General features: G+C 42.0%; 1 protein-coding gene across 1 annotated transcript in view; it reads right to left on the bottom strand.

Moving 5' to 3' along the window:
- The window catches only part of ARSB (arylsulfatase B), a 79138-nt gene extending 63099 nt beyond the window's left edge, over positions 1 to 16039 (bottom strand). The window contains exons 1-4 of the mRNA XM_048503146.1: positions 15717 to 16039; positions 9419 to 9605; positions 5287 to 5477; positions 3797 to 4004 (exon numbers count right to left, since the gene is read on the bottom strand). Of these exons, the coding sequence (XP_048359103.1) occupies positions 3797 to 4004; positions 5287 to 5477; positions 9419 to 9605; positions 15717 to 15980 (850 nt within the window). The 5' untranslated portion in view covers positions 15981 to 16039. The remainder of the gene's footprint in view (positions 1 to 3796; positions 4005 to 5286; positions 5478 to 9418; positions 9606 to 15716) is intronic.
- Positions 16040 to 16476: the final 437 nt, after the last annotated feature.

The following is a 16476-nucleotide window of genomic DNA, read 5'->3' as shown; positions in this document are numbered from 1 at the left end:
TGGAGCCTTGGCAGTGACTTATAACAAAAAGGAATTATGTGACAGTTAGCCCCAGCAACTTGGAGGGCAACTTCTTCTTTCCTGACCTTCATGCGGTACAATAGGGGGGTTTGACAGCAGCAGCAGGAGTCTCAATATTATTATGATACCTTGCACACTTATGCACCAATGGCATCACCCCCAGGACCATGCATGCATCTCACACCTATCTCATTTTATTGCAAGGCATTTGGTCTAGCTGACCGGAGCAAGTCTTTCCCTGGCCTTTGGGCAAGTCCTTCCCTGGCCTTTGGGGTCTAGCTGTATATCACCCTGCTTACCAACAAGCACAGGCCTATATTACTTGACACACTAGGGCAGTGGTGGCGAACCTTTGGCACTCCAGATGTTATGGACTACAATTCTCATCAGCCCCTGCCAGCATGGCCAATTGGTAGGGGCTAATGGGAATTGTAGTCCATAACATCTGGAGTGCCAAAGGTTCGCCACGACGGCACTAGGGACATTTCCCTGCTGTCTCCCAGGCATCTGTTTTTCCAGCTTTGAAGTGGCACTGTTTAGAGCTGCCTTCTCCCTTGCCTTCTTTGGGGCTTAGGTTCCTCTGGGGCTGGCCCTTTTTTTACTACCACAAAAGATCATATGTTTTTGTGTGTTGATTTGGGTATTCCTCTCCCCCTTGACCTGGTGGTATGTTCTATACTGAGCAGCCCATGAAGGCAACCAGAAGCTGCAGGTGCTTCATAAAGCAGCAGGGGGTAGCGAATGGGAACACAACTTGCCTCTTTTCAAACAGCTACATCGGCTGCCAGTTTGTTACTGAGTTCAATTCAAGATGCTGGTTATGACTTTTAAAGTTTTCCATGGTCGAGGACCTGCTCAAAGGATTATTTCCTCCAGAATATCCCTTTACATCAACTACAGTTTTCCGGCTGTCGGAGCCCCTGTCTTTTCCATGGCAGGCCCACTTGTGAATCAGGTTCTCCGAGGAGGCAAGGCAGGTCCTTGTATTTAGAAACTTTTAGGAGATGCTGCAAAGCCATTTCATTTGCTAGGGATTTCAGTTGGGTATAAAGTGCAGGTCTCATTTGCAGAGAGGAGTTTTATTCTATTGGTTTAAAATCGCAGTGGTTTAATTGTCAGCTGTCTTCAGCCACAAGGAAAAGCAGGATATAAATATTTAAATAACAAATGTATTAACCAGTGTTTATCTAGTAGTAAGAGGAAACTAGTACATGACAAAAGTAAACAAAAATGTTCCAGTGGAAAAAAAGTAAATTTCATCAGTTCAGTGAGCTCTACGAATAGCTCAGACAGGTAGATTTGCTGATGCTTTCAAATGTGTGAACGTTTGGGCAGCAATGGGAAGGCATTCTTTAACTGAAGCCATCCTTTCCACCTTTGCATCCTCCTATACTTTTGTCCATGAAACCCATTTACAGATGATGTCACTGCTTAAGAGGTGCCCTCAGTCAGTCTCTGGATAATGCCTTAGAACATAAGGCAAAAGGCAGTTTAAGGATTATTGTAACTGAATATTGGAAGGAAAGTGAAAAGTAAAAAGGTTATACCTTAAAACTGAGGAAAAAAGAATGATTCCTGGGGACAGGGGGAGGATGCAGTTCTAGAAAGGTATACATTTCTCTACAGAGAAATCCCACTTCGTGTCTTGTGGTACCCTCTTGTGGCAATTAATAGACACAACATGCACAGTTTATTCCATAGTATTTTTGTCTGTCCAATAGCCACATCTGTTGAATTTCTGCCTTATAAAGGAGACAGTATTAGCAGATCACCCCCATCAGCCAAGAAACCTTATTTTAAACCACAAAATGGAGGGGGGGGGACCAGAACAGAAAGACATAACTGTGTGATAGTTGAAACAGTGCCCTGATTGAACTGTGACCCCTCCCGCACATGCAGAAAAATGCACTTTCAATCCACTTTCACAATTGTTTGCAAGTGGATTTTGCTATTCCACACAGTTGCAAAGTGCTTTGAAAGTGGATTGAAATTATTCTGCATGTGTGGAAGGGGCCTTAGCTAGCCATGATGATTCTAGTGATGATGCTGGTTCAGAAACTTGAATGAGTATTACATTAAGTTGAATTAAAAGCCTTGATTTTAAAAACATTAAAATGACATGTGAAATACACAATGAATTGTATAACTTCATCAGAGCATAATATGTTAATAATCGCAATGTAGTAACATATGTTTTTGAAGATGCTGGTAACCTATATTAAAGAGCGCCTGGAGCCTTGTCAATTGTGCAATAGGTTTGCTTGCCAACTGGCAGCATTTCTGAATACATTTAGGTCAGGCTATATTATATGAACAGAAAGTATTTTTGAAATTTTGTACGGCAGAGTATCTGCACTGTATGTAAAAGGCCCTGTGTTTAATGACGATCATCTCCAGTTAAAAAGATCAGATAGCAGGTAGTGTGAAAATCTTCTACTGGAGAATCCGAAGAGCCACTGCCAGTCAAAGGAGGCTCTGATGAACCTGACAGACTTTGAGTGCTATGATTATATGGTGCATTTTTCCCTACACCAGTATAAGGAGAATGTCATGTGTGAAGCAGCCATCAAAAACTGCTGGTATGAACAGCAATTTCAGTTACAAGTAGGATTAATTACAGTAGTATTCATCAGTGTAAGTGCTTCAAAATGCTGCAAATTGTCCTATCACATCAGGGATGCAATAAAGCAAAACGAATTGGGCCTCTCTGATCATCATACACTTAAAGCAAAACGAATTGGGCCTCTCCGATCATCATACACTTAGTTTTAAGGTCTCACTGACACAGCTGTAGCCACAGAATACACCTTTCAGCACTTTCAAATGCAAAAGGTACTGCAAAAATCCCAGTACTTTCACCATCATTTTATGTAAGGATGCTTGTCAAATGGATTTGACAGCTTTGAATACTTGATCTTCTCTTTAGAATGGCACCATTGCAGTAGCAATCCATGATCCCTGTGTTTGGGGCTGTCAAGCAGTGTTCAGTTTCTTTCTTCTATGCAGTGCAGGCTAGTGAAGCAGGGCCATCTTAGCAGCATTATAGGGCCCCAGACAAAGCAGTGTGTGAGATATGTACACATGTGTGGTTGCACAGGTGACTATGATACTAAATCAGAGGTAAATGCCAATGTCCGCTTGTTATCATAAAAATTAACATTAATATTGTCCACACTAATAATGCATTTTCCAAAAACAAGTATTTATAGTTTAGTATACTCTAATATTTATTTATTGACAGCAAATCACAACATAATAGATTAGCATGGGGCCCCTATACTCATGCCCCCTGAGCAACTCCCCAGTGCGCCCATGTGTTAAGACAGCCCTGTAGCAAAGCACATAAGCACATTTGTCCATTGATTCAATCACATCTGAAAAGCTATTCTAATGTGACCTCACGGATTAAATCAATGCACAAGTGTGCATTCATAAACTGCAAAGAGTGGGGAGATGTAAACACTGAATTTCAAAGTTAATATTATAAATTCTTCACATTAAATCAGAAGGGAGTCAAAGAGTGGGACAGAGTAGACCCATGGAATAAAAACAGAAGGGAACTGGTCATTCCCCATTTTATGATTTTTCAATGCAAAGCTAATTTAGAAATGACGGGCAAAATTATATTGGCTATTATATATTTGAATCAAAATTTCTCACACTGTTTTGCATTTATATAAGAAAGTTTGTTGACTGCTTTGGCATATCACATGCATAGCTTAATGTATTACAGAAAACTGATGCTATGTACCTTTATCTATTTATTCAGCCTTACCTGTAGAGAAGATGAAAACAGTGTTGTTCCAAAGTCCATGGCTCTTTAGGGCTGCTGTGACATTTCCTACAGCTTCATCCATAATGGATACCATTCCTGCATATTTGCGTCTATTTTCATTGTGGATGAAGGAGTAAGGTTCTGTGTATTTCTCAGGTACTTGAAGAGGATCATGGACAGATTGCAAAGCGAGGTACAGAAAGAGAGGCTATAAAAAGAAATTATAAATGAATGACTGAAAATTATATTCACAGCATTAAATGAAATAATCAAAAGAGCAAAAGTGTCTCATAGATGTGCCAATCTTGCCATTCATGTTCCATAAGGTACAATCTAGTCAAAGCTATGCATTTTGAATTGTCTTCCAATTAGAAAGGTCTAAAATAGGAGGGGATGGCTCCTCCAAATTACGAAGCAAAGCAGAGAATACTCGCCATTTTATATTGGGGCGGCAGACAGTTATAATTTTTCTCCAAGGAGATGATAGCATCATACATAGAATCTTCCTATTTTACCCTGCCCAGAACTCTGTGATGTGCAGGTTGAACTGAGAGATTGCAGCTCTTCCAGAGTTATCCAGTGAGAAGTTTCATGGCTGAACAAGGAGTTGCAGTAATATCTTCAAAATAGGGGTATACACCAAGAAAAAAATCAGTATGACTTTGGATCTGGGTGGCGGTGGTGACACTTTTACCATGTATTCCTGATTTTTAGTAGGACAGCATTGGTTTAGGATTCAAATCCATTTTGGGGAAGGGGTTCTGGAATTTTGGGACCCTTATTTTCAACGGGGGAACCAATTTGAGGTTCTGGTGCAGCTGTTTTTTTAAAAAAAGATAATGCCACTAGATTTGTACAGAACTTAGTCCTTCCTCTAAACTAAATCCCCCTAAGTTCCAAGTTGAATTAACAGCGGGGTTCAATTTCACTGACCACAGAATTAGGTGTCACTTGATGCCCTTTTCTCCACTGTTTCCTATGAACATAGATTCCTATATTCCTATTAAACTGTACTTGGACTATTTGCAAGACTTTGAGTGGGAAATTCTCTGTCCTTGATGGGAAGGTAAAGCAAGTGGCCACTAGAGATGGGTATTTTTCGCTGATGGTGCCTTGGCTGTTCAATGTCCTCCCCATGGATATTTGTTTGGTGCCTAATCGTTTTACTTTGAGGTGCCAGATCCATCTGGTTGCTGTTTTTTAATTTGCTTGGGCTTTTTGTTAAAAGTTCTGTGGATGATCTTGTGCAAAATATATTTATTGTAGTGCATTTGTAATTTCCTATTAATTGCATTTGTTCTACTTTTCTGCAAATCAGTAATAAGAGCCGGACAACCAAAGGCTTTAATGTGACATTCTATTATACATGCTGAAGACCTTTAATTACAGTGGGATTTAAGTACATGTAATGGGGTAAATGGCAGCATTTGATCAGAAATGTATCAAAATGTATAAATTATAAATACAACCTTAACAGAAAATTATTATACCTTCTCAGTTTGATGATTAGTTATAAGATCTACAGCTCTTTTGGTAAATACATTAGCAGAGTACATGTTTTCAAATCCAACTGCAATTTCTTCTCCATCTCGAAAATCAAGGGCACACCGTGTTATATTTTTTGACACAATGGCCACACAACGTTCATGAGAATAGTAGTTTTCACTTCCAAGAAGGTAGCCTGTAACAAGTTGGGGAATGTGATAAATCATACTATAGAATCAGGAAGACACTAGATTTACAGTTGACTTTTTAAGTTAGTGAAAGGCAAGAATGTTTCTTTTCTGTGCACCTTGAAAAATTTGCCAAATAAGAATATTTCGTTAAGAAGTTCCCCTAAGTTCTGGGAGTTCTCAGTTGCCAGAACTCCAACTCTCTCCCAAAGTTGGAACAATGCAGCCAACCAGCCTTGTTAGGTAGGCTCAGTTGATTAATTGGTAGTGTGGTCTCAAAGGATTCTGTGAATATGTATTGAAGCCACAAAAGAGCAAAGCAAACCCTCTCTTAGCTGATCTAGGCAACACTACAGATGCTGTCAAAACTTTGTTCTTGCTAGACAACAACTCAACTGTTACCATCGAACAAACTGCCAGATTTTTGTGTGTTGTCATCAACGTTCCCAAATGCTTAGCAGACTCAAACCCAATTCAGTGGCTTAATATTCCAGCTCTCCTGATGCTTGTTTTTTTTAAAAAAATTTTTACCAGCCAATTTTAATTTCCATTGTATAATTTATATATATGCCATTAAAGGTTTCTAAATCTAAATGTGGTGATAAATTTCTTTAAAGCAGAATTCAAGTAGCTATACAGAACATACTTTAAACGGCAAGAAAACAAATAGCCTGGCTAGTCTCAACAGGAGACTTTGTCTAACACACAGTATAGACCATGGCAAGCTCATCTCAATAGTTACCCCTTCAGATCCTCCAAGCTCATGCAGTTCCCAGCCTTGCTTCCAATCCAGGACAGCCCTGGCAACTGCAGATCCTTGTTGTAAGGTCTCACAACCCTGGCCTGATTCCACTTACATTCAGAATAGTTCACAAAATCCTCCCAACCACCACCAATACAAAAATTAATAACATACAATATTATTTTAATCGGGGGTGGGGGTGGTAAGGAAACAGAGCATGAAGTCTCTGTGGCAAAAGAGGTTCCATGACACATTTTTATAGAGCCACAAAGAAAACACTGGCATGGTATATCATCCTCTGCAACCAAGTATGAATACATGCTCACTTTGTAAGGTTTAAAAACTGCCCAATGATGTTTTAAACTCACAAACGTATCAAAACTACAAATCAAAGTTATTATCTCAGAGGCAATAACAAAAGCAGACAAATTAGTAGTTTGGTAAGAATGGAATTTAAATTGTTTATAGTTTTTAAAACTGTAGACCTAGAGAAGAGATAAACTGCTCACAGCTGAAGACAGGGAAAAAAACTTGGGCTTCTTTGGGCTTCTGTTTTACTTTCCTTAGCCTCTACAGCCATGCCTGTCAAGCCTATGAGTGTAATCAAAGCCTGAGCATTTAAGAACATAAGAAAGAGCCTGCTGGATCAGACCAGAGTCCATCTAGTCCAGCACTCTGCTACTCGCAGTGGCCCCCCAGGTGCCTTTGGGAGCTCACATGCAGGATGTGAAAGCAATGGGCTGCTGCTGCTGCTCCCAAGCACCTGGTCTGCTAAGGTATTTGCAATCTCAGATCAAGGAGGATCAAGATTGGAAGCCATAGATCCGTGGTGGTGAACCTTTGGCACTCCAGATGTTATGGACTTCAATTCCCATCAGCCCCTTCCAGCATGGCCAATTGGCCATGCTGGCAGGGGCTGATGGGAATTGTAGTCCATAACATCTGGAGTGCCAAAGGTTTGCCACCACTGCCATAGATCGACTTCTCCATAAATCTGTCCAAGCCCCTTTTAAAGCTATCCAGGTTAGTGGCCATTACCAGTTCATGCGGCAGCATATTCCAAACACCAATCACACGCTGCATGAAGAAATGTTTCCTTTTTTTAGTCCTAATTCTTCCCCCCAGCATTTTCAATGAATGCCCCCTGGTTCTAGTATTGTGAGAAAGAGAAAAAAAAATTCTCTCTGACAACATTTTCTATCCCATGCATAATTTTATAGGCTTTAATCATGCCCCCCCAAGAGTCTCCTCTCCAAACTAAAGAGTCCCAAATGCTGCAGCCTCTCCTCATAAGGAAGGTGCTCCAGTCCCTCAATCATCCTCGTTGCCCTTCTCTGCACTTTTTCTATCTATCTCTTTCTATTTACCTCTTGAAAAAATTGGTTTTCTTCATGGTGGATGGCAAATGTAGCATCATGCCATGCCTCTGCCTCCATCCATACCTCTCCTCTGCCTTACAACATGTGCATTTTTATTTCATATATCGAAAACATTTTATCGAAAACATGTTAATGTCACTTTAAAAGTTTATTCAACTTGGCATCCCCAGTACAGCAAACAATCAAAAACATTAAAACAAATATTTTTAAAAACCAGATAAATGGGAAGGACTGCCAGTGAGGGAATGCTTTCACCCACTGGCCGGAGACAATGATTAAGGAGACTGAAGAATCTTCCCACGAAGGGAATTCCATAACTTTGGGGCCATGACGAAGAAGGTCCTTTTTTTGGGTTGCCACTCATTTAGCTTCAAGTGGTGGGGGAACCTAATGCCAGGATCCACAAATGACAATAGTGTTTGAGTAGGTTCATATGGAAGCAGTCAATCCCTTAAGCAGTACTAGCCCCAAGCCATATAGGTCATTGAAAGGTCAATAGCAGCATTTTGAATTGGTCCTGGAAGCAAACTGTGAGCTACTGTAAGTGGAACACTTGTGTAAGCAAAGACCTTGTGCTCACATTGCTTGTGAGTTTCCAAAAACAAAACAGGCAAATGAAGCCTCCCAGAGATAGTGAGATGGTAGAAAGTAGAAACGTTGAGTACAGAAATGCCAGTCAGGCATACTTTCCAGACACATTTGCTGAGTCATTTTCTTCCCTTGCTGCCCTTCCTCCTACCTGAAAAATGAACTCAGACAGCAAGACCCCAGAGTAACTGTTAGAACAGGTCTCCAGCTGTTCCTAAAAGAAAGAATTCTGTTCCAGTTTTCAGTGTTTACTATATTTCCCATGGGCAATGTTCCGACGGGATCTTCAGTACTAAATTTCCAACTGCACACGCTTATTGTTTGGCAAGTGAATAATGTTGACAAAGACAACTGAACCTAAAATTGCTATGCTATTTATAGTCAAGGGATATTGCCCTGATAATAGGATTATTTTACATTCGAGCTATGTGGAAATTTCTGATCTATTGTTGACACCAACTGGTGAGTGAGACAGCATCTTCAGTATGAACCATCACCATTTCCAAGCAAAGCGGTATAATTTTTTTTTTGGGGGGGGGGGACCATTTCTCTACCAGTTTACATGTATTAGTGAAGTTTAATCAACACATAGATGACCTCCAACACTTTTGCTGACAACACTGGAGCAGCAGCTTACATGCAAGAGGCACTATAGTTTGTGTCTTTGCAACAAGACGAGCCAAGACAACGCACCGTGATGGACTGGATAACATTGTTTCCAGGTATACCAATTCATTCCCAAACCACAGCTTCTTATTTGGCTATGGCTATGATACAAACCTGTTCACTTATGGTACTTGATAAGTATAGATTTATTGAAATTGATTTAATCAATACTCCAATTAATTAAACGAATGATTGAATCAATTAAGCAGAACAGTGCCTCCATAGCAACATCAAACACCCCAATGTCACAGGTATTTTATCATGCAGCATTTAAAAAACTTGGTCCTGGGGATGAGGCAAAATTAAATCCCAGCTTGGAATACCAGGATGTTTTACTTTTGGCAGCTGTGGGTTTTCCTGGCTGTTTTATTTCTATTTAAAACATTTGGACACTTCCTTCCCACAAAACCGAAGATTCTAAAGTGTACACATGGTACAAAATCTTTGTCCTCCCCAGAATGTTTCAACCATTCCCAAATCTTCTAAGTGAACAATTAAAACAAAAAACAAAAATCCAGAAGGTTATAGAAATCTAAAATGAAGTGCTAAAGGGATGACGTAAGTTTTTCCTTACCAAAGTAAGTGTCAAACCCTCTACGGGTAGGAAGGCATTCTTTTCTGTACATTCCCAGATGCCACTTGCCCACCATGTGGGTAACATACCCTGCTTCCTTTAATAGCTGAGGTAGAAGTTTTTCATCCAGTGGGATGCAGCTGGGTTGACATGGCCAAATTATCTGATGCTGTAAACCTGTATGGATCTAATGAAAAATAAGCAGCAGTTACAACACAACATCATGATGCTTAGACAATATTTCCCATAGCAGCCCATTAATCTTTAGAGAAATCAAAATCTAAATATGAAATCAATACTCATACAATTTTAAACATATAACATCAGAGGCAAGTAGGTGCAGTTGTAAGACAGATCACTTAACAAAACTTGAAGCTGCACAATTAGTCAGCATTTGCAGAGCTTTAATGATACAAAACAAAATAAGAAAAAGTAAAATCATATTGTTTCAAAATTCTGTGATCCCAGTTCTACTGTTTTGTTTACTGGCAGTGTTTGCTGTCTGTTCGAATTGCTTTTCATATCTTGTAATCCATTTTGAGTCTCAGTGAGAAAAACTGACTATAAATGAAGTTAATAATAATAATAATACCATCATGTATTATGATATTGGATTGTCGTGCTGTTTTTCTATAGAATTACAACTGCAAGAATGACTTTAGCCCAAAGTTGGAAATTGTTGAAGATTCCAACTGAAGTCATTTTTCAACTAAGGAGGTGTGGCTAAATTTTTTTGGGGAATTTGCATAATTAGATAAATTAACTAAAATGTTGAAAGAACAAACATCAGAAAATTTTTTGAGAAAATATGGTCTCCCTGGTTAAAATTTGTGAAAGAACAATATGGCTCAGATTTGTTCTCAACTGGGTTTAAGTTTTCGAATGAAGGGGATATGGATTCTAGAAGATATTGTATCAGTTCTGTTTGTTTTTTATTTCTTTTTGTATTTTTGATTTGGTTTGGGACACAGATTTATTACAGTAATAACATATATTAGTTAAACAGATGGAATTTAAGATACTTATTTCTCAGATGGATGTAAGGATGAAGGTCAGAATTTATACCGATCAACTGTATTTTCCACCACTTAAGAACATAAGAACATAAGAACAAGCCAGCTGGATCAGACCAAAGTCCATCTAGTCCAGCTCTCTGCTACTCGCAGTGGCCCACCAGGTGCCTTTGGGAGCTCACATGTAGGATGTGAACGCAATGGCCTTCTGCGGCTGTTGCTCCCGATCACCTGGTCTGTTAAGGCATTTGCAATCTCAGATCAAAGAGGATCAAGATTGGTAGCCATAAATCGACTTCTCCTCCATAAATCTGTCCAAGCCCCTTTGAAAGCTATCCAGGTTAGTGGCCATCACCACCTCCTGTGGCAGCATATTCCAAACACCAATCACACGTTGCGTGAAGAAGTGTTTCCTTTTATTAGTCCTAATTCTTCCCCCCAGCATTTTCAATGTATGCCCCCTGGTTCTAGTATTGTGAGAAAGAGAGAAAAATTTCTCTCTGTCAACATTTTCTACCCCATGCATAATTTTGTAGACTTCAATCATATTCCCCCTCACCCGCCTCCTCTCCAAACTAAAGAGTCCCAAACGCTGCAGCCTCTCCTCATAGGGAAGGTGCTCCAGTCCCTCAATCATCCTTGTTGCCCTTCTCTGCACTTTTTCTATCTCCTCAATATCCTTTTTGAGATGCAGCGACCAGAATTGGACACAGTACTCCAAGTGTGGTCACACCACTGCTTTATATAAGGGCATGACAATCTTTGCAGTTTTATTATCAATTCCTTTTCTAATGATCCCCAGCATAGAGTTTGCCTTTTTCACAGCTGCCATGCATTGAGTTGACATTCCCATGGAACTATCAACTAAGACGCCCAAATCCCTTTCCTGGTCTGTGACTGATAGCACTGACCTCTGTAGCGTGTATGTGAAGTTTGGATTTTTTGCCCCTATGTGCATCACTTTACATTTTGCTACATTGAACTGCATTTGCCATTTCTGAGCCCACTCACCTAATTTATCAAGGTCCGCTTGGAGCTCTTCGCAATCCTTTGTGGTTCTCACCACCCTACATAATTTGGTATCATCTGCAAACTTGGCCACCACGCTACCCACCCCTACTTCCAGGTCATTTATGAATAGGTTAAAGAGCACTGGTCCCAAAACGGATCCTTGGGGGACACCACTCCCGACATCTCTCCATTGTGAGAACTTCCCATTTACACCCACTCTTTGTTTCCTGTTTCTCAACCAGTTTTTTAATCCATAGGAGGACTTCCCCTCTTATTCCTTCATTGCTGAGTTTTCTCAACAGTCTCTGGTGAGGAACTTTGTCAAAAGCCTTTGGAAATCCAAGTAGACAATGTCCACCGGTTCACCCCTGTCCACATGCCTGTTTACACCCTCAAAGAACTCTAGTAAGTTTGTAAGACAGGATTTGCCTCTGCAAAAGCCATGCTGACTCTTTCTCAGCAGGTCTTGCTTTTCTACATGTTTTGTAATTGTATCTTTAATGATAGATTCTACCAATTTACCAGGAACAGATGTCAAACTGAGTGGCCTGTAATTTCCTGGGTCCCCCCTAGATCCTTTCTTAAAGATTGGTGTGACATTGGCCATCTTCCAGTCTTCAGGGATGGAGCCTGATTTCAGGGATAAGTTGCATATTAAAGTGAGAAGATCAGCAATTTCATGCTTGAGCTCTTTAAGAACTCTTGGAACTCTTTAAGAACCACTTGTTCTTTTGTTGTTGTTCTTGTATACTATTATATATCTTTTTACTGAGGATTAATAAAAATGTATTTAAAAGAGGGGGGAGATGATCTGGATTTATATGACATTTGGCAATATGGAAGGGCCTCTGTCTTTTAGGGCCTTTTTCTCTTGTAAAAGGGATAGTAGGTAATACCCACTGAAACAGTACTCGGAGTAGAACTGCTTAGGACTGCTTCCTAACCCTTCCAAACTGACACATGCAATTCTGTGTATAAGATACCTAATGCTAGATTTATGGTCAGTCACCAGTCAGAAAACGCCATACAACTATCAAAAACGATTACTGGCCTAACCGTTTTTAGTAGATTTTTAATTACCATTAATACTGGAGGGAAAGCATGTGTGATTTCCTCCTGGACTATTTTTATGTAAAATAGATAGAAATGTTGCAAAGCCATCAGCTGCTTGCCTCGAATAGTCTAGCCAGCTTTTCTAGCAATAGAGACAGGGTGTCATTTGCTTGGGAGGCTGAAAGCATCTGGCACAGGGTTTTTCAGAACAATTCATGGGGCCAGTCAATATCGCAGGCCAATGCAATAAAATATCAATTTTCATTTTTGATTGGGAAGCAGATGGCTGGGCTGAATTGACACAGGAGGCTCTAATTTGAGATATATAACAAGTCAGAGGGAAACGGATTTTAAAGAGGAAAATACTATCACAGATTCACCGTTTTGTGGAAGTACAGTGGTTAAGATGAAGGGCCAAACTAGACAAGAAGGGCGACCTTGAGTTTGGCCCAGGGATGTTTACCAAGTGAGTTACCACTTGGAAACTCCTTTAAACTGCATTCTGGTACCTAAATCTGGTCAGGTCCACCCACAGCACAGGGGGAAGAGGAATCCTACTTCCATCCATACCATTTTTCCAACTCCGAAACACCCCCGATGTCATTTCAGGTTAGAGCGGGGGAACCAGGATTTCTTCTTCCCTCCATGCCCTGGGAGACCTCACTAGAACTCTATAAAGAAATGTTGGCTTTTATAACCCGCTTTTCTCTTACAGAAAGCAGTTTCAAAGTGGCTTACAATCACCTTCTTTTTTCCCCCAGGTTGCTGTTGCCTCATTTTACTGATCTCAGAACAACGGAAGGCTAAATGAACCTTGAGCCAGATATCACAAAGCGACTGCCATTAGATCAAACTCAGGCTGTGAGCAGAGCTTTGACTACAGTACTGCAGTTTGCCCCACTCTGCCCCACAGGGCTCCTTTGTGTGTGAATAAGCACCAGACACCCCCCCCCCCCCAATCCTAAAAGCCAATAAAGCAGCTGCCAGAAGAATGGCATTCTACAGATGGGCTATCACCATTGAGCAGGCTCCGTCCCTGGTGAGCACCTCCTACTTTTCAGCAGTCAGGGGCCACTGAGAGTAAGGCTTGGGACCAAAGCCTTAAGTGGCAAACTGGACAACAGGAGAGAAGGTGGCTGTGATGGACAGATTAGGACCTGCCTCTCCCTAAGAGCAACCAATGGGAGCTGATGGAACGTTAGTGTGAGAGACCGCTGGAAAACAGCAGCTGAGGGAGCTGAACATCAGTCTGGCTGAGGGAAGCTGTGGAGAAGAGCAGCTAAAGACCAGCGGATGATAAAGGTCTGAAAAAGAAGGAAGGGGCCTTGTGGTTAAACGTATAGATGAAAAAGCATTATATGGCTTGGGAAGGGAGGTTGCCACAAGTTTGCAAAACCATTTGGAGAGGCAATACCATGCTGCATTGTTGAGCAATGCCCAAGATGCGGTTTAAACACACGCACGCACACACAAAAAGATTTTTTTAAATAACTATTTTAAGTTCAGGAATTGGCAATTTGCTCTGTACTCAAGACAGCATCAAAAATACATCATGCTCTGAAGGACTGCTCTCAATCCATACATTTCAGGTGCCTGTAATTTAATGGTATCAGTGTCGTATTTCCATGAACAAGTGATGTCAAAGTACAGTTATCCCTTCCACATCGCTAGGGCTAGGGGCGTGGTGCCCCCTGTGATCTGGGAATCCACGCAAAATAGTTTGGCTCTCCCTTATGCCAAGTCATGATATATCAAAATCACGATGGGGAAAATCATGATGTGGAAGATATAACTATACAGTCAATGGGCATATTAGGTATTCTCTTCTCATAATCACCATTTGATACTGTATCTATTTTTCAGAATAGCTAATCCTTGACTAAAAGAAATAAGAATGTGTGGGAGGGGAAGAATAAAAAACAGGGGCATATATTAGTGGTTCTTTATGTGTCTATATCCCAACCTGATATCAAATGTCTGATTGTCCCTTTGAAATAAAACAATGCCAGCCATTTAGTCAGCAGCTAGGATTTAGAATCCCATAAGACATTTAAAAAGTTTCAAGAGCACTTGGTATGCATTCAACCAACCTGTGCCTACCCCCAAGCCAATACTCTGTCAGCATCACCTGTTTGGAAAGGAGAGGGGGCTAAACCAGGACTCACAGTTCACAATGCACTGATGGTAACGTGGCGAGTGGTTCTGGAAACTTAACACAGTCCAGCTCTTAATCTAACAGGTGATACGTTGCCCTAACTGTAAAAACACCAGTATGCATGTTGTGGCATCTGGGCGACCAATTGATTTGATGCTATGGGCTTTTGTAAGAACCGGGACTCAGGGCAGAGTCCATCTCGGACCCACTCAATGCAGAGCCCTAAGGGACCTAGCTACACATCCCCTTTACAAAAGCAACTTACCGATCACGCAAAGCAATGCATGCCCAGAAAGCTAATGAAATCAGTGGCAAGATTTGAAAGCACTTGTTAGTTTCAATATGTTGCTTTTAGCAAGTAGCTTTGCCCTGCTCTATTCTTTCAAGTGTTCACAGGGATGATATTCAAGCTGACAGGGGTTTTAAGGACTTTTTTTTGTCCCCTCTGGAGCATACACTTGACTTTGCACAAGAAAATGTTACTAAAAATCGTGCTAACCTGCACAAATAAGCCACCTTGGGCATTTTCAATTACACTATAGGAAACCTAACAAGAGTGGAATAGGAAACCGTTTTAAACACTCGCTGAAAAGTATGCAAAGAAGAAGCCACTAGAGGTCTCTCCAAACCAAATAATTACACATTCCGATTGGACACTGAAACTCAAAAATAACTGTTTGCCTTTATTCTGCGCCAGAGATAAATATCTTGATGACCACCCCATCTGTGACAGTGTCAGGGTGCTGGCGATCCACAGGAGAAAGAAGAGATGAGAACTGCATTTGGCCTGAGGTCCCGGTTCCAAAAGGTGAACAAAACCACAAGTTATACATACAGCCCTAAAAGGGGCCAGATGAGTCAAAAGCCATCTCATATTGAAACCATCACCACAGTCACGTGGTTTAGCAGGCTGGCTTTCAAGAGACTATCAGGACCCCGGAGGCGAAGAGGGGCCTGGCCCGAGCTTCTTTGGTAGGAATGGACCGACTTCCCAGCGACTCTCCATCCCGCCCAGCTGTGCTATCCTTCCCGCCGCCGCCGGCCCTGCGGCCCCCCAGTCTCCTACCTGGTACCTGCCGGTGAGCAGCTGGCTGCGGGAAGGGGTGCAGAGGGGCTGCGTGTAGTAGCGCTCCAGGCGCACCCCGCTGGCCCCCAGCGCGTCCAGGGTGGGCGTGCGGATCTCGGAGTCGTGCCAGCCCACGTCGTTCCAGCCCAGGTCATCGGCCAGCACCAGCACCAAGTGCGGCGGCCCCCGACTCAGACACAAGGGCAGGCAGCAGAGCAGCACCTGCAGCGCACCGGCCAGCCCGGCCCGCGGGCGCTTCGCCATCGCTGCCCGTCGGATCGCCGGCCCAAGCAGGAACTGTTAGCTGGAGAAGGAGGGCCCAGCACCACCCCGCCCCAGAGAGCGGCACCCTGCTGCCCTCCCAGTGCCGCGCCTCCAGCTCCGCCCATCGGGGAGGGAAAGAAAGCAGACCTGGGAAGCTCGCCGGTTTGGCTCCGACCGTCTGAAAGCTGTGAAAAGAAATGCAGCGCTGAAGGAGCTCTGGTAAGCAGCAGCACCCTTGCAGCAGGCGGCGGATAAGGCTGCTGCCGTTTTCAAAGGAGAAAAGTCAGCCATCGCTCTTTTCTCCAGCTAGAGCACATCTTTGCGCTTCAAGTCAAAGACTTCTGTGTAACTACAATTCCCCCGCCGGGCGCACATTTGCAAATGCAAGTTGGAATTCCTGCGCTCATAAACACGTGTTTAAAAAAACTGCCTACCAGCCGATCAAAAGCTTGGAAGATGACCGATTCAGCTTAAAGCATGTTGAGTGATGGTGTGT

Source organism: Sphaerodactylus townsendi, linkage group LG07 (assembly GCF_021028975.2).
Source record: "Sphaerodactylus townsendi isolate TG3544 linkage group LG07, MPM_Stown_v2.3, whole genome shotgun sequence".
Lineage (NCBI taxonomy): Eukaryota > Metazoa > Chordata > Lepidosauria > Squamata > Sphaerodactylidae > Sphaerodactylus > Sphaerodactylus townsendi.
This window is presented reverse-complemented; position numbering and strand designations above follow the sequence as displayed.